General features: G+C 50.7%; 1 protein-coding gene across 3 annotated transcripts; it reads right to left on the minus strand.

Moving 5' to 3' along the window:
* Positions 1 to 287: 287 nt before the first annotated feature.
* Positions 288 to 17,635, minus strand: LOC112111164 (tRNA methyltransferase 10 homolog B). Of its 3 annotated transcripts, none has more exons than XM_024206469.3 (9): positions 17,551 to 17,635; positions 15,696 to 15,928; positions 14,553 to 14,661; positions 11,923 to 12,047; positions 10,458 to 10,610; positions 7,212 to 7,290; positions 6,079 to 6,146; positions 4,055 to 4,178; positions 288 to 1,222 (listed from the first exon to the last, which is right to left on the minus strand). In XM_024206469.3, exons 2-9 carry the CDS (start codon positions 15,888 to 15,890, stop codon positions 1,152 to 1,154), a joined length of 924 nt encoding a protein of 307 aa, XP_024062237.1. In that variant the 5' UTR covers positions 15,891 to 15,928; positions 17,551 to 17,635; the 3' UTR covers positions 288 to 1,151. The 3 variants fall into 3 exon arrangements, with proteins under 3 accessions (XP_024062237.1, XP_024062236.1, XP_029770187.1); XM_024206468.2 differs by lacking the exon at positions 288 to 1,222 and adding an exon at positions 1,961 to 2,616; XM_029914327.1 differs by lacking the exons at positions 288 to 1,222; positions 15,696 to 15,928; positions 17,551 to 17,635 and adding exons at positions 1,961 to 2,616; positions 15,102 to 15,194.
* Positions 17,636 to 18,140: the final 505 nt, after the last annotated feature.

An 18,140-nucleotide genomic window follows, 5' to 3' on the forward strand; every position in this document is an offset into this window, starting at 1 on the left:
GTGTCCCCGTGCCCCCACTCAGCTACCCCTTACCCCCATGTGTCCCTATGCCCCCACCCAGCTACCCCTTACCCCATGTGCCCCTGTGCCCCCACGCAGCTACCCCTCATCCCCATGTGTCCCTGCACCCTCTCCCCTGTGTCCCCCTAGGGCCCCGCACCTCCACCTCCTCTCCCATTCAGCCCCTGCCCCAGTCTGTCCTCCCTCAATGTCCCTTATGAACCTATCTGTGACACACACACCCCAGCAGACCCATATGCCCCACACTGTGTCCGTCCCCCCCCATATCCCCTGTCTCCTGACCTGGCCCCACAGGCAGGGTGCTACCTTCTCTTCCCTATCAGCAGATGGGGCTAGCCCTGAAGCAGCTGTTCTGTTCTAGTGCCACAGTGGCCCCTGGTGGGCAAAAGGCATAACTTCAGCAACTTTCCCTCAGAAGTTATTTGCTGCAGGGAAAAAGAAAATTCTTCTTGGCCCATGAATGCTGCGCATGCGCAGAATTCCCCCAGGAGTAAACATTGCAGCCAGCCACAGCACCTGCAGCTGTTTGTTAGCTAGATCTTTAAATACTTTGAGTCCAACTCTCAGGTACATTAAGGCCCCATCCACATCTCCGGCCGCATAAAGGAGTCCTAGGATGTGGCTGTACAGCAGCTGTGGGTGTCATTTGCCGCTCATGTAGACATTCCTGCACTTTAGAAAATAGCAGAGAGAGGATGCCACAGGGTAGGTTTCAGAAGTGTGCCTGCCTGCCCATGAATACTCATTTATGTGGCCTGCACAAAAGCTCATGCTACAGCATCTTCACTTCCACTTTTAGCGAGCTAGGTAGAGTACAGCTAGTGCTGGTACATTGCTACAAGCTGCAAATCACACCCCCAGCTGCAGTGCACACAGCCCCCCACTGGAATGAGACTCAGGCCTTCTAAATCTAGTTTGGGTGTTCCCCCCCCCCATTTAAATGGCGGGGGGGGGAGTGTGTTCAACAAAGGTAGGTGGCAACAGCACTGGATAAGCTAACGAACTTCCCTTTATGTGCACTTTATACTTAAAAATGTTTATGCTTCCTTTCTTCCTGGAATATATCCTGGCAGTATAACACACCACAGCTTACAGAAGGTGAATAGGTAAAGTGGGGCAACAGTCTCGATTTAGGGCATCTTCCCTGCAAGAACTGTTTTCATCCTATTGCTTGTTTCAAGAGAGCAGCCATCAGTGGTTCCTAGGGGGGTGGGGGAATCAAGAATAAATATTCTATTATAACATTAATTAGATAAGTATCAGAGGGGTAGCCGTGTTTGTCACTTTTTACAGATCGAGACTGAGTCCTGGAGAACCTTATAGACTAACAGACGTATTGGAGCATAAGCTTTGGTGGGTGAATACCCACTTCATGGGATGCATGTAGTGGAAATTTCCAAAGACAGGTATAAATATGCAGGCAAGAATCAGGCTAGAGATAACGAGGTTAGTGCAATCAGGGAGGACGAGGCCCTCTTCTAGCAGTTGAGGTGTGAACAACAAGGGAGGAGGATATGGATAAATGGACACAAGTCAGATATTAGGAATAGCAATATACAAAAACCTGTATGAGAACACTTCAAGCTCCCTGGACACAGAATAGCAGATTTAAAGGTAGCCATCCTGCAGCAAAAAACTTCAGGACCAGACTCCAAAGAAAAACTGCTGAGCTTCAGTTCACTTGCAAATTTGACACCATCAGCTCAGGATTAAACAAAGACTGTGAATGGCTAGCCAACTACAGAAGCAGTTTCTCCTTCCTTGGTGTTCACACCTCAACTGCTAGAAGAGGGCCTCATGCTCACTGATTGCACTAACCTCGTTATCTCTAGACTGATTCTTGCCTGCCTATTTATACCTGCCTCTGGAAATTTCCACCACATGCGTCTGACGAAGTGGGTATTCACCCACGAAAGCTTATGCTCCAATATGTCTGTTAGTCTATAAGGTGCCCCAGGACTCTGTCATTAATTAGATACTAAGTAGCAGAAATACGGGTACAGCATTACAAGAGAAACTTTGAGATAAGAACGCTGTTTTACCTGTAAAAAGATCGTTCCAGTTAACTGCTACACTGGTGTAGTTAACTACTTTAACCCCACATTGCTTACTTGTACAAAAATCCCTTAAGGTTTTAACTGTCATGTTAATTACATCTTCTCCCTGCCCCAAAGAGGAACTGGTAGGCCAGTGGTGCAGACAATTTCCAAAACACTAACAAAACACCGGCAAGAAGTGACAAGTTCCAGTTGGTCTGTATTTGAAGCCCAGGGCTGACCCTTGTTTTCCAGCAATACACCAATGAGGTAGAATGTATGAAGCTGATGAGCTCCTTATGCCAGGTGAGCCACATTTCTCTGTACACAAGCTATGCTGATGCCGCTGCTTGAAATAACGAGGGAGGAGTTTGCTTCCTTTGGCCGTGCAGCCCATTAACATCACAGAATCAAGAGTCTTCTTGCGTGTTGCTAAGCAGATGCAGTTTCCATCATAGAGCTGTTTCCTGGAGAACGTAGCCTTTTCCAGGAGGAACTCCAGCTTTCAGCCCTTCTGGCCAGCTCTGGGTCTCATAGTAAGTTGATAAGGCATCAAAGACTGTCCAAAAGAGTGATCAAGATCAGTCTAAATACAGCAAGCACTGGAAATCTGGGCTCGTTTGTCACTAGTTAGAACAAAGGCTGGAAGATTTGACAGCTGACAGCAGCCAGGCATCCATACTATGGTTTAGAATCTGATGGGCAGGCACCCTAGGAAACTCGTTTGTGACCAGAGGTCACGTATCGGTAGCTAAAGATCAATGGCATTAGGAAATTCTACCTTCTAGCTGACAGCCATGTTGACCTCCTGACAAGCCACCACGGATCAACTACAGCTTCCCGGAAAAGCAGAACGTACCAGGGCCTCTCCCCTAAGAACAGCTTCTCCAGTCACACTTCCGTGTTTCCTAACCCTGCTCTTCACATTTTGTAACTTTAAGGTGGACACTTTCACGTTTATTAAACTTGGGCCAACTTTTCACACACTTGGGTGCCTCAAGATAGCGGCGTGCTCCGGAGCGTTAGGAAAAACAATCAGGCCCCCTTCAGCAGGGGGCGACAGTGGGCGTTGTGAGCACAGCTTCCGGCACTCGTGGTTGAGAACCTTGGCATTAAGGCAAGCTGATGTGAGTGCTACTTCCTGTGCCTGCGTCTACCCCTCACTGATTAGACCATCGGAGAACTGAGTCTTCTGATGCATTCAACAAATACATGCAGACTCTAGCCACTTGCATGTAGTCCCCACCACCCACCCACCCACACACCCCATCCTAGATGCTCCTCTTTATCATCCTTTCCTCCTCACACCACACCTTCATTAAAACACATATGGACAGCACCAGGGGGTTCTCCAATACAGCAGCCTACAGAGATGCGCAAGGCAGCGCTGAACCCAGCCACTCGTCTGAGCAGCAGCAATTCACGTGTTTTGGTAAGAGCGGGAGAGGGATTTGGGGCTCGAGGGATAACGGTAACTTGTTTTCCCACTCTGCTGCAATTACTGCCCTCAGTCCTTAGACAATGTTCATGAGTCAGGGAGCAGTTCTCCAGCCTGAATACTGCACTGATCAGCAGCAGCCAGCGTGTAGACGCAAACTGGCCCAGGTCTAACAGAGCTTGGCCTCGGACTAGTTCTTAGCAAATAGGTGTTTGCTTTGCCAAGCTAACAATCAGTGGCACTTCTGCTGGCAATGCCAACGGGAGTGGGCCCTGCCACTGAACTAGCTTTCCAGCAGAGTGAGGGGCCACGTACCCATGTTAAGGCAGAGGGACGAGAAAGCTTCCACCCCTGCTATACCTGGGCAGAAGACAAACTGGTATCTAAGCCCCACCACACACTCAGCCATATCGCCCCTTCTTTTGTTGTTCTAGTCCAATGAACTCTGGGGCCTGAACTTTCCTCCCTGTTCCCTGGCCCGGGATGGATACCATGGTGTAGAGCTCTGGCCTGTAGCTGCATTCTGGCAACCTGGCAGTAAGCAGCCTGGGAGCCATACCTTGATTGATTGCTAACGTCTCTGAATGGTAGTTCTTCACGTTGGCGTTCTTCACCATGTACTCTGCAATGGGCAGCCGAGCGGTCTGCAAGGAGTGCTCCTGTGCCTTCTGCAAGGTCAGTTTCTGGAAGTCAAAGTAAGAGATCATGCACGCACCCTGACCTCTTTCAGTCTGACGACCTTGTAGCACACACATTGCCCTTTGCTTAGGAGGGGCTAGGTGTGTGGGAGACAGGCCCATGCCCTCCATGGCTGGGGAAAGCCAATTAAGACAGACTGGAGCTGTCCCTGCTACATCCCTCCATTCCCCGTGGAAACTGCCACCCCAGAACAGACCGGGGCACCAGCTGTCTGCAGCGGGCAGGTCCGGAACAACGTGCCCCCCAGGGAAGTTCCTTCCCAGCCCCCAAGGGGCAGAGGTTAGCTCATCCCTGAAGCATGAGCACTGATCTCCCTCCCAGAAGGTTGCGAGGGGGGCTGCCAGCCATACTTTGCAACAAGCAATGGGCAGGCCGCTGCCCAGAAGGCCATTCGGGACAATAAACTCCTGCCAGTTCCCATCCCGTTTCTACCCTCCCTCCCCCCCCCGGTGGAAGGTGAATGAGTGGAAACAGGTGGACACTGGAGTCCAGACTCCTTTGATCGCTCTCCAGCTGAGGCTAGACCTGGGTTTGGCGTGGGGGACAAGTTCTGTTGCCTCATCTGCGGCGCCTCGTGGGAATGGATTGAGTGGCTCTCGGTTTGGCTCCTTCCTCTCAGGGAAATCCCCTCAGCCAGTTCATTCCCTCCCTGAGGGCCAGTCGTGCGGGGGCTCGGGCAGGGTCCCAACCTGCCATCCCTCCTGCCCTAGGCCTGTACGAAGCCACGAGCGCAGACCGAGTCAGTCTGAGCAGCCACGGGCTGGGGGAATTCAGCTCTGTCTCCCTGGAATCAGCAGCCTCCTGGCGCTCCCAGACAGGAAAGGAAGGAGGCGGTAGGCCAGAAGCGATGCTTGTCGGCAGCGGAGGAATGGACGGCGCGGACGTCTGCACCAGCTACTGAGGGTGTATTTTCCACTGACGCCACATGATCCGCGGGGATCCATCCTTGTTCCCGGATTCCCAGATAGCAGCAGTAACTGGCAGTTCCTGTCACGATCTACCACAGGCCAGGAGCCTGCAGACATTCCACCCAAGCATGGCTCCTGCATCCAGGTGTTTGTCGCCTCCAGGCTAGATGGCTGCACGCACTCTACACAGGGCTAGGCCTTCAAAAATAGTTCAGTCCCTAATGCCCACTGCCTTCAATGGGAGTTAGGTGCCTACATACTCTGAGGGCGTGGGCCTCACGGATGATCTTTAAATTGTGATTGGTCTGGGCCTGGCTTATTCAAGAGCTTGCCCGTCGCCTACACCCCGCACCTCTGTCACCCAGACCCTGGCCCAAGAGTGCCCCTCAGCTGGGAGACACATGCTGTCAGAACCTGGGTTTAGTGCCTCCAGGACAGAGGCAATGGGGAGCGTCCTCTACCTATGGACTCCACGCCCCTTGAAAGGCGACACATCTAAATCTCCGGGCAAAAAGCGAGACATTTATTCGCGTCTGGCGCCAGATGCTATGGAACTTACAACATCACACGCTTGAAACACTTTAACGCTACGAGCCAACGGCTTTCTAAACCACTGACTTATCTGGCCTCTGGTAATTTGTGTCGCCAAAGATGTCCGACGGTGGGACATGTACGGCCCCAAACCTACAGAGGGATGGAGCCGTTCCCCACTGGGACTCTTTGTGGTGCAGGGGTCCATGCTAGCGCATCCAACTCAGGAGGGAGCCTCAGAGATTAGGAGAGATGGCAGGGCTGGAAGTCACCAAACTTATATTCACTATATAGTTTTGGGACCATACATTAGGAATAGTTTGCTAGTGAAGAGGAGAAAACTGCATGACTTCCGGCATCATTTCCTGCCAGGGCTCCACTAGTGCTGGCTGAAGGTGCCATGGGATTTTGTAAGTGTTTGGTGCAGCTTCCACCGAGCACGCACCTTCTGAATGCTTTCATCTACGAGCCCGCCGAGGACGTACACTCTATGGGGGTCAATGTCCTGCAGAGCTAGAAAGGAAACAGAGGGCTAGTTAAACAGAACACTAGGCCGGTTAGCAGTAGCCGATCTACTGCAGAGGAATGATTGGCTCAAACTGTTCTCTCTGCACAAGCTGGGTCCCGTGTGCTCCAGGAAGCTGGGGCCGTGGAGTGTGCTGCAGAAGCCACCCTGTGCCCCAGAATTGTGTGCCGTACCCTAAGCTTGTATTGGAGGACGGGGTCTAACCCGAATAGTTACAAAGGAAACTGTCAAAACATGAACATATGCCTGAGTCTGTAGAGAGCCTGAAACAACCGCTCAGAGGTGGGCTGAAAACGGGGAAATCTGAAGACGCAAATTACAATGGCAACACTTGTTAACTCTTTCACTGCTGATCACTTTGACTTGCAGCTTGTGTGCTTACCCTACAATCCCAGAGAGCCAGGCCTCACCACATGCCAAAGGCCCCAACTGTATCTACCAAAGTTTCCCCCACCCACCCACCCACCCTTCGACAGCTTCCATAGACCCGATACACATTTCCACTACGAAATTCTGCATCAGGCGGTGAGTTAAAAATAGAGGAGCAGCAGATAATACATTCAATAGCAAGCCACAAAGGGGATGCTGCAGTGACGGTTTTATTTTCATGTTTAATTCAGTAAAACCCTTTCTTTTTTAAGATAGATCTGAAACAGCCACCGAATTTCCAGCCTGCTGTTCTGGAGTACTGCAAAGTGCAGGGTTCTAACCACACAGCACAGGGGTCAAGACATTCAAAGGTATTTAAACGCCTAACTCCCATTGATATTAATGGGAGTTAGGCATCTAAATACCTTCAAGGATCTGGGGCTAAACCTTCATTCATTGCTGGGACATCTTGAGCATTGATTAATGTAGCTCAGATCCAGATGGAGATCCCAGCTACACCAGTTAGGAACTGATCTGTCTGAAGTAGTTTTAAACATGGTTTAAGAAAAGCTTTCAAACCAAACCAATCTTGGGTCAATTTTTTTTTTTTTTAAATAAACTCTAGATTGTAACAACATGAGTTCTCTCCTGCCACAGCTCCCCCAAACAAGCAAAGGACTCACCATTCTCCGAGTCAGGAGTGAGGTAGACAATTGTCTCTAAAGGAAATAGGTCAAGGTAACTTTCTGGAGTGGTATCCATCTGAAAAATGCAAAGGGAGAACACGCATATGAAATAGACAAGAAGTGTCTTCAGCTAGAGTCCAATACCCTTCTGTAGCGGGGTAGACACCCACTCCTGCCCTGAAGGGCTTGAAAGCAGCTCTGAAGAGGGCTGCAGCTCTGAGACCTGGGCTGGTTGGGGAAGTAGCCACAGCTGGACCATGCCCCAATCAGGCCCTAGCTGGCCTGTATAAAAAGGCTGGGAGCCAGAGACCTAGGGCAGTCTCTCTCTGCATTCAGAGAGAGATGGGCCTGGCTGCAGGGAGCTAGAGACAGGGTACCTGAGTGGAGTAGGGCTGGGGAAAGGCTGAGGAGCTGGGGAGCTCCAGCCTGGAAAGCCCCAGGCTGCGGCCTAGTATTGAGCTAAAAGGTAGTGGGAGTTGCAGAGGGCAGCCCAGGGCTAGGCCAAGGCAGCAGGTCCAAACCCAATCTTGCCAGTGATGAGTAGGCTGGTACTGCAGTCTGCCCCAGGGCATGGGGCTAGATGATGACTGGCAGTAGCCTTATACTGAAGTGAGGTGGGAATAGTGGGTGGGGGTTCCCTGGGGAGAGGAGACCCTAAGACTGAGGGGTTACTGCCAGGGCCAGCACCCCAGGTAAAAGGGCACCGGGGTCCAGGGAGGGACACGGGGGCCAGAGGACAGGTGGATCACCGGCCTGCAGAGGACGTTCCAGAGCTGGAACGAGCTAATTCCCAGAAGTCACCAGCAGCAGGCGCGAGTCCGCTCCTCTACACCTTCTCAGACATGAAGCATATCAGAATTGGTAAGGCCTCTGGGTCATTCAGACCCACACGGGTAAGATATTTTTCAGAAGAAACGAACACACATTCCACATCTATAAATACCACTGGTAATTTTCAAGTTTTGTTAAATTCTTTCCTGAGCAAAATTAGCAGATGTACTGAGGGAAAGAGATTAGCGATAATCCTAACAAACTAACTTCACTGCCTCTGTTGAGAATTAGAATATCATCCATGATTAGTTATCACAAAGTCATGCATTTTCCCCCTGTAACTGCCCAGTTTGTGAAGTTTATTGGAGGAAATAGAGCTCAGTTGTATCCAGGGGTCAGGTCTCCATGGTGCCAAGTGCTGTACACACACAAGACAAAAAGATGGGCCCTGCCCCAAAAACCTTAGTGGGCTTGATTCATTCCTCAGTTGCTCTGGCTTTTTCCCATGGAGACGCTGGCTGAGGGATCTGAGTTTTATTCCCACAGACTGGCTGTGTGACCACTTGTAGGGCAAGCCATGTAGGCCAAAATTTCTCATCAACTGCTCCTCTGCAATTCCACCGATGGCAACGGAGTTTCCCAGGTGCCACTATCTGAAGACAGGGTTACACAGATTTAGCTAAGGTCATAGTTTGGCCTACAAAGCCTTAACTACGTCTGACCTTGGGCGCAGAGGAAAGAACCCAGCTTGACTCGGACATTCTAGGCTGAGGTTGCAGGGCTGGCTGTTGGGAAAAGCCTCTTTTTATTTGTGAGCTGGACAAGTCTGATGTGAAGTCCAAGATCCAACAACCATGGAACACCCCTCTTCCTGCAGGCCATATTCCAAGTATAATCACACATGAAGCCAAACCTCAGTTAGCAATGAAAACGGAACACGTGAATTCATAGAATATCAGGTTTGGAAGGGACCTCAGGAGGTCATCTAGTCCAACCCCCTGCTCAAAGCAGGATAAATCCCCAGACAGTTTTTTGCCCCAGATCCCTAAATAGCCCCCTCAAGGATTGAATTCACAAACCACTGAGCTATCCCTCCCCCCACATGACCCTTCCTAAGGTTCCCTCCAGCAACTAGTTCCGGCATGGTGGAACCCACAACAAGGCAATGATCAATTCCCCTTCAATAGCCATTCCCACCTCCCCAAGGCTTCTGTCTTAGTGGTGGTAATGGGTAGGAGAAGGGATAATTGGGACTTCTGCATAGATAGACGATTGATGAACTCTGAGCCCTCCCAGACTACTCAGTCCATCGGGGTCAAGTTTCCTCCCCAGACTCACTCAGGAAGGTGGGGCTACTCCCCCAGCCCTGGCAGGAGAGGGAACAGGGCAACTCCCTTGGCCCAGGGGACGGAAAGGGGAGGGGTCATGCCGGGAGCAGGGAGGGCATCTGCGCTGCTCAGCAGGTCCAACCAGGGGCTGGGCTGGTGTTGGGGGCACAGGCTGAGGCTGGCCCCAGGACGAAGCGGTTCGGAGGGTGGCACGGGCAGGGCTGATCCATACCTGGTGAGCTGGGGACAGAGGGTGTGGAAGAGTCAGAGCAGGTGGCGGCAGGAGCTGGTTGTTCGTGCCGCACCTGGCAGGGTGGGCGGGACACCGGGGGACGGAGATGCTGAGTCTCTCCGGGCCAGGTAGAGACCCGGCTGCTCTGCGGCCCGGCCGGGCCTGCTCCTTAGGCTGTGGCGGCCGGGAGGCTGCTGCCGCCACAGCCCAGAGACAAGATGGATATTGCGGGCCTCAACCTCAGTCAGTGTCGCCCCGCCCCGCGGCCAGGCTGGGGGAGCCCCACACCCCGAGCCACTCCTGTCCCCAACTCACCCGAGCCTGCGTCACGTCTCCTCTAGTCCCGACCCAGGCACTCCCCACTGATTGACACAGTGGGTCAGACCCAGAGTCCAGCTCACCCAGTATCTTGTCTCTACCAGGGGCCAGCACCAGAAGCATCAAAGGAAGGTGCAAATACTACACATCTGCCCAAAAAAAACAGTGTCCCGCCAATACAGCAGGGGCTGTCTTTTTGTTCGGTGTTCACACAGCACCAACCACAATGGGGCCCTGGACCACGGCTGGGGCTGCTTGGCACTTCAGCAATGCAAATAATAATAATAATTTCCATGTCATCTGCAGCAGCTCTACACCCAGTTTATGATCCCACTGAGTGTAATTCACTCTTGTTTCATTGGCTTTGAATAAGACACTTGTCTCGAAGTTCAAACGAAGATACACAGCTGCTGTGTTCATATGAGGGGCATACGAAGAAGGGAAAGATCCTAGCTTGTGTTACTGCGTTTTAAAAACAGTCTTTTAAATTATATTGAGAGGAGTCACAGGAGCAACATGTTTTGCTGTGTACAGGGGGGCAGTAGCCACTGTCTTGTGGAATTCACTCACGTCCGTTACTTTTATGATACTTACGAGGTAATTGGAAAACCCATCGTTCATTCGGAAGCACTCTTCAGAAATAGGACTGCCGGCCACAAATCCAGTAAGGCAAATCCAAAACGGCTTTCCAGCTTTCTTGTTGGAACCATACAGCCTCCTTATCTGAGCGGCAAGGCGACTTATTTCCTTCCAAGAGAGAACGAACATCTGCACACAAGTGGCCCAGATGGGTACGGGCTCAGAGCTAAGGGCACCACTTACTCCCACCTCAGGCCCAGCTTGGAGATCTCCCATCACAGCACGGGTCCGGCCCAGCCCAGCTTAGCGTGCAGAAACTGAGGAGGTGGCCGAGCTCATGGACTAGCAGGCGCTTTAAACATAAGCGCCAACTTTCCCGGGCGCCGGTGGGTGCTTGCGCCCCCCCTGGCCCCGCCCCGACTCCACCCTTTCCCTGCCCCGCCCCCATTCCAACCCCTTCCCCAAAGTCCCAGCCCCAACTGTGCCCCCTCCCTGCCCCATTGGACCCCCTTCCCCAAATCCCCGCCCCTTCCCCGAGCGCGCCGTGTTCCCCCTCCTTCCCTGTTGCGCGAGGAGAGGAGGGGGGGAAATCGGGCACACAGCACGCTCAGGGGAGGAGGAGGCGGCGGAGCAGAGGTGAGCTGGGGGGGGAGGGGGCGTGGAGCTGCCGGTGGGTGCAGAGCACCCACCAATTTTTCCCTGTGGATGCTCCAGCCCCGGAGCACCCACGGAGTCGGCGCCTATGGTTTTAAAGGCCATTTTTCATGAGGGATGGTGGAGATTTAGATTGGACAGGGACAGTGGGGTAACCAAGGCTCTGTTCTGCCCTTGGGTTCCCATCCTGTGCGCTGCGTCTCGGAGAGAGAGCGTGCCAAGGGCAGGGGCACACTGCCTGGGTACAAAGCAGGCCGAGGACAGAAGGGCCAATCAGATACTCCCAGGGACCAATACATGCAGCTAGCAGAGCAGCTCTCTTGGGAAGCAGAGCTCTATGCCTAGTGGGTGGGGGCTGGGATTTTCCCCATGTAAAAGCCTTTGTTTTTTTTTTTACAGTAGCTCCTGACACTCCAGCTCTGGGATAAAGCTTTGCAGAGCAATCCTGCTTGCTGAGAGATACTGTTGACCAACCAGCCACCCCTTCCCCCAGCTCCCATCCCCCATACAATCTAGCTCTGAGCTCATTGGTTATTTAAAAGGAAACACCCTGGTTGTGCAGCAGACAAGCTTCAGTAGCGGAAACAAAAAAGAATCACCTGTCAAAAATGGATACATATAAATGAATTGTTCTTACCAGCCAGGCCCCAATCCCGCAATGGGACCCGCTGGCTCGGCCCTGTGCAATGGGACCCGCTGGCACGGGGTCTCTGCTAAATACCTCCCACCCACCTAAGGGAGGTGCCCATGCTGGCAGACCTCATTGTAAGATTCCTCCCCAAGAGGCTCATGAGCACTAGGGACAGTTAGCGGTCGCAGCGCATACCTTCTTCGTCATGTGGCTGGTCATACTCAGATCTATACATAGCCAGGGGGCTGCCTCTTTGGCCGCCAGAAGCCGCTCCTTGGTGATCACTTTTAAAACCCGTTTGCTGTGCTGGTGAGCAGCACCTGGAACGCAGAGCAAGAGAGAGATGGGACGGGAAGTGTTAGGGGGAGTCAGGGGAAGGGGAAGGGAGGGAATTCAATCATTGAAATAATGCAAGCACCTGTAACATTGCCTTAAATCCTGGGCCCTAGTATTCTTGCTGGGGTCCTCAGAGGCAGACTGGCAGAGGAGCTTTTTTCCTATTTCCCTGCTTGGGTTCCCCACCCCCTCACTCCCCCAGTGGCCCCTCCCCCACAGAGCTATGCTGGTGTGGGGGCGGGAGAGTCTCCGTCGGTCACATCCCCTGGTGAGGTACTTGCAGTAGAAAGAGGGACATATTAATGCTGTTGCACAAGGCACTGGGCCAGACCTCTTGCGTAACACTGAATTCCGCTCACCCGTGTTCCAGGGAGACCAATTCAGCCTGGAAGAGGTGGAGAGAAGGGCTGCTAGGGTGATCAGGGGACGAGAGGAGGCTCACAGAGCGTGGCTTGCTCCGCCCAGCGAAAGGAAAGCTAGGAGGGGATCCGATTGCTCTCTATAAACACACCGGGGGCAAACACCAGGGAGGGAGAAGAGCTACTGAAGCCAAAGGACAAGGCTGGCACATGAACCAATGGGGATAAACTGGTCAGGAGTAAATTCAGGCTGGAAATGAGAAGAAGGTTTCTAGCCACCAGTGGGGCGAGGGTCTGGAACAACCTCCCAGCAGGAGCCGTGGGGGCAGACAACCTGACTGCTTTCAAATTGGGCCTTGACGAGTCCATGAACAAGATTATCCAGTGGGGTTGCCTGGGAGAGCAGGGGACTGGACTCTCTGACCCAGAAGGGCCCTTGCAGTCCTGTGCTCCTTGGGTTCTCAGGGCTGAGCCCCGGGCCACGGAAAGAGAAGAGAAGCTTGGTCTGGCGGGCAGCTGCCTCGCCACGTGATCTCCTCCCACTGAGGGCCACAGTAGGAGCAGAAGAGGGCTGCAGTTACACAGAGGATCCAGGGATATGCAGCTTTCCTTATCCCCACTGCTTCTCACGTCTGTTCCACAACCTGAACTACTGTGACCCCCCCACACAAAAAGGGGGGCTGTCTTTCCAGGCTGGGAAATGCTGCCTTAAAGAAACACAAAGGGGATGGTTTGTTGGTTTCAATATGGACATGCTCAGCCTTAGATCTCAGGGCTTGAAACAGATTTATATCAATGGCTGGTAAATTGTCACTCCAATTTCTTGGTGGCATCCACACGAAATGATTGTTAAGTTTCAGCTTTTCCACGAGGGGCTGCTGGCCTCAGAGAGGATTCTTGCTGCAGTAACTGCATGGAAAGAAGCCTCTGAAGAAGGGCCACATACAGATTGCTCCCGAGGAGAAATTTCTCAGATGGGAAAGGCGTGTCCCATTCCTAGACACTTGTACCTGAAGAGGTTATCCTGCACTCACTTAAACGTGTGAGTAACTTCACGCAGATAAGGATTCCCACTGAAGTACATGGGAACGCAGCAACATGAAGTACCCGCCTGCACAACATGAAGAATGTGTGCGCATAAGTCTTTGTAGGCCTTAAGCGGCAGGACGTTTCATTTTGACGGTGATCAAAACAACTCCAGGTAAAATTTACATTTTAATAAAGCACAGGCCTCAAAAAAATCAAACAGGCTAATGTTCTAGGAGCTCATATAAGATGGGTTTGAAAAAAGGCAATATCATTGTCTTGTGTAGATTGCTCACTAGTGTATCGTTGGATTTAGTTCTATATTACAAGGGGACTGGGCTCTTTATGAATGTGCTGAACTCCAGAGGTATTTCTGGACACGATGTTTGGCGGCTGCTTATTTTGAAGCAGTCTTAAAAATGGATTCCCCGCCCCATGTGTTAAAAGCCTGATACGGTGTTGTCAATAAGCAGCAGAATCTTGGAGGAGAACTCCCTCTGAGCATCCATGGGAGTGTCCTCACCACAGGGTTAACTCAAGCCTCATCCACACACACAAATCTGTGAGCGGGGTGGGGCTTTCATTTGCCATGGCCAGCAGGACCAGAGGGATAGGCAGCAGGTCAAGTTAACACAGTCACTCTGTGCAGCTCCGGTGTTATTCTGCAGTGTTGCCCCTTTCACTAGAGCTAGGCTAACTGGAGAGGACTGAACTGAAGTGTAGATCGTTTGACTTAACTCCACGGTAAAAATAAAACCTTGCCCCGGTCTACACTTGAAATTTAGGTTGACATAGCTACATCCCTCCGGGGTGTGAAAAATCCACACCCCTGAGCGACCTCCCCCTCGGTGTAGATACAGCCAGGTGTGTCCTTGGGAAAGTGGTGTTCCTACAGTGGTGGAAAAACCCCGTCCATCGGCGTATGCCGCATCTACACTACGATACTACAGTGCTGTTGTTATGCCCTATGGTCCCCGTAGTGTAGACTAGGCCATAGGCTAAGAGTCAGTCATTAAAACACATAGCCAGATTCACAGGTGCTGTAAGATTAGCTGGTGTACACCAGCTGAAGAGCTAACCCCATAGTTTTCAGTTTGCTTGTACCTTTATCTTCAGCATGTTTAGCTTTTCTCCTCTCTTTTTCCTGTTTTCTCTTCTTCTTCTTTGCCGTAACTATTTTCTCCCAATGCCTCTGTTTCCTCAAAACATTCCTCTTTTAACACAAAAGAAAACAAAAGGATCTGAGAAGCTCATAAAGATGCAAAAGATTTAAAGTGCCGACCTCACCAGTTTTTCTAAAACCCAGACCTACGTTTGAGTCCACTTTCGGAAAAGGATGCCAAGTTTTTGGCTGCCGCTTTGTGCACCCATAGCCCTGAACGTGTGCACACACGCTGAGCAGATCCCTACCTACCCGATTTGTGTGCACAAATTTAGTTTTTGCTTGTGCAAAATCGTGGGGGCAAATCGATAGGCCGGACTGACGCGCCATTAAATGTTTGGGCCTAAACAACAAAATTTAGTGGTGGATTTAAAAAAAAATTATTTTGAAAAGCATTTTTGTCTTTTAAACTACTCCAATAACAGCCAAGGAAACAAAGCCACAAATCAAGTCTATTTCTCTTGATAAGAGCCCTTTCCAGCTAAACTTACTTGACTTCCAGGCTGCAAGATGAAGCCTCTACCAATATTTTCTTTGCTCCTGAATGACAGTTCTTGTTTACATCTAGCTCTGTCATGCATTTACCAAAGGAACACTGTCAAAATAAACACCATACAGCTAAGAAACCACCTTCCTTACCTGAGTCACTAATGGCTCAGATCATTAGAACAGAGCTTTGAAAGATCCACTAGGCTTTCCCCCCTCCCACATTTGCGCTATTTCTCCCCTACTTTGTATATGTCTCTCAGCCTGGATGATACAAACAGACTGGTCAGTTTCACGGCCTGGGCACCAGTCTGTAGCAGGATGCGGCTGTGTTTGAGTTCCCAGTTCCACTAGCGGTGAATGTTTACATGGGTTTGTTTAATAAAACATGGGTTGTTAAAGAATATAATTTCTAGTTTTAGTCGTTACTTTTAATAGATCCAGCATCTAGCTGACCTTGTGTGTAATGCTGTTAGGCCCTGATCCTGCCAGGGATCTGTACAGGCAGTGCTGTGAGCCCATGCAAACCCCCTGGCTGCAAGGGGCTGCCCATACTGGCCCACTGGCAGGATCGGGGCCTTACCTTATACTGTACGTACCGAGTACCACTTCTCGCTCCCCACAGGAACGTCCTTTGGGCTGTCACAGCCTGTGTCAATCTGCAGGAGCCGGAAGCTTTCACAGATGCTTTCCCTGTCCTCTCCATCATCCTGCCAGGCGACCTCGCATTCCCATTGTCGATCTGCTCCCCCCACAGGGTCACTCTCCTCTGTGTCATGCTCTGCATGTTTCATCGTTGCCCTGTGCTCCGGCACGGTGCGGAGTGGTGGCACTGCACAGAAAGGGAAGGTGATCAGAGTCTAAGGGAGACTTTGTACGTTTAATTCAACAGACCAGATTGACCCTTCCTAGGCGCAACTCACGCCTGCTTGGCTCACGGCGCCTGGCAGTGGGAGGGGGAGGCGGAGAAAATCAAGCAGCATTTCCACTGCTGCCCTCCTCCAGGGCTTCTACTGGGGGAAAAGCAGCTTTGGTCTGACCCCCAGGAGCCTGCCAGGGAAGGCTGCAACAGGGGAATGGGGCTGCAACCCATTCAGGCTGCACCAGTTCTCAAAGGCTCCTCCAGAAAAAGGGAGGTTGTAGGAACCTTGAGCCACCAGGGGTCTCCCTGGCCCAGTGTACACAGACCCTGGAGCAAATCTGGCCCCATACATCTTTAAACCCTGCTAGCTGAAAGTGTAGGCAGTGGCATAAGTAGCCATCGAGCAGGGAAGAAAGCAAGAAGAGGTTTTGTACACTTCATGATTAATGAGCCTACAGGGTCACTAACACTGTGTGACACTCCCAAGGGACAGAGTCAGATGCAGACAGGCTGCAGCAGGATGGGATTATTAGAATAGGTGTGTGGCACTGGGACATTTCTCTTTGGAGAGGAAGTAAGTAAGTAGGGCAGCAGATTGCAATTGACTAGCCGGTACAAATATAGCATCCCATAATCCAGAGGAACAAACTCATGACACACACAACCCTGCTCAGCTACATCTCCATTTTCCACATTTTTATAATAAAGCAGAAAAAAATATTAAAAATAAAGTTCTGACATTTTTTACCCCAAAGCTGTGCAAACTTTTTCAAAACTGAACTGATCCTTCTTTGGAAGGGTGATGGTACTTGATCATTCCCTAGTGCTTAGGTATACCTTATCCCTTTCGGGCAGGACTGTGACCGAAATAAAAGTGAAGATGGCTTAATTGTATTTGTCTCTATTTGGCAAAAGAACTCCAAACACTCCATGCTACAAACTGCACCTGCAAAAGAGCTCGGTATACCTCAAAAGATTTTCTTTTTCATCAACAGAAGTTAGTCCAATAAAAGATATTAACTCACCCACCTTATCTCTCTAATATCCTGGGACCAACATGGCTACAACTACACTCCAAACTACAAATAGCACACACTCTGTACACCAAAAAGAAAAAAAACCCACCAACCCATATTGCTGTTACCCCATCCACCCTTCCCTGTCCCCTTGGTTCAACCATCTATTGCTATCCTGAAACTAAGCTTTTGAAGGCAAGCATTATCTTTTATTGTGTGTCTATCCAGTGCCTAGCACTGTGATCTGGGTGTGACCTCTAGGCACTACTGTAATAATAATGCCTGCTAAACATAAACAAGCCCATGAAATTCCCAGCATTCCCTTCTCTATTTCATATAATGGTCAGATTTTGCAGGCTCAGCTAAACTGGTTTAAATCCAGAGTAACACCACCACAGCCAAAGGAGTAAGGGAGTTACTGGAGATTTACACTGGTGTAGGAAATCAGAATTGGGCCCCATGACTTTAAAATAAAAATACCCATCTGGCCTTCAGCAATTCAGTAGTTACAGTAACAGGCCATGCAGAGGCAGAGATACTATTTCATTCTTTAAAGTCTGAATGTTTGCTACTCACCAGCCACACTTGGTCCCCTAGTGACAATACCCAGCGCTCAGGACACAGCCACGCTGTAACAGCACCTGCACCTTTAAGAGGCTTGCAGGCACCACACTTCCTGTGTGATGGCTAGACATAGTCATGTGGCTCACCCTCAAGGTCACTTTCTCTGCTAAGCCAACTGCATTCTGGGAGTTGTAGTCCTAATACTCTGAATAGCTAAGAGAACAAGCACCTTGGACATTTAACATTGCTAGTTTTAAGCCATGTGAAAGAAGACAGAAAGAACTGCTCTTGCTCCTCTCTGGCGTCTTCTTAACCTGAAAGCAAACCTTTCTCCCCTTTATTAATGTTCTAAACCCTCTTTTCCTTTGGGGAATTTGGGGTCAGAGGGGTTTTGCTTTACATTTTATTTCCATAGTTCCTATTTCTTGGTATCTATACTTAGTTCAGGTTGTCTGACACTTCCCACTGTAAGCCCCTGTTCTCAGTTGCCTATAACTTTGCCAAACTTTAAGTGTTTGTGCTGAGATCTTCCATGCCAGGTGTCTGCCTCATGTGGAATTTTTTGGAAAGTTTCAGCTAAAGTGCTTTCAGTTGTTTCCAAG

This window comes from Terrapene carolina, unplaced genomic scaffold, assembly GCF_002925995.2.
Source record: "Terrapene carolina triunguis isolate 2854851 unplaced genomic scaffold, T_m_triunguis-2.0 Scaffold35022, whole genome shotgun sequence".
NCBI lineage: Eukaryota > Metazoa > Chordata > Testudines > Emydidae > Terrapene > Terrapene triunguis.

What these genes read in the sequence shown, in the direction of transcription:
- LOC112111164 (XM_024206468.2), bottom strand. Translation starts at nt 15,890, where the DNA reads ATGAAACATGCAGAGCATGACACAGAGGAGAGTGACCCTGTGGGGGGA. An exon ending in TAAACATGCTGAAGATAAAG is followed by an intron (nt 12,048 to 14,552) that starts GTACAAGCAAAC and finishes TCTGCGTTCCAG; the next exon opens with GTGCTGCTCACCAGCACAGC. An exon ending in GACGTTAGCAATCAATCAAG is followed by an intron (nt 2,617 to 4,054) that starts GTATGGCTCCCA and finishes TCTTTTGGACAG; the next exon opens with TCTTTGATGCCTTATCAACT.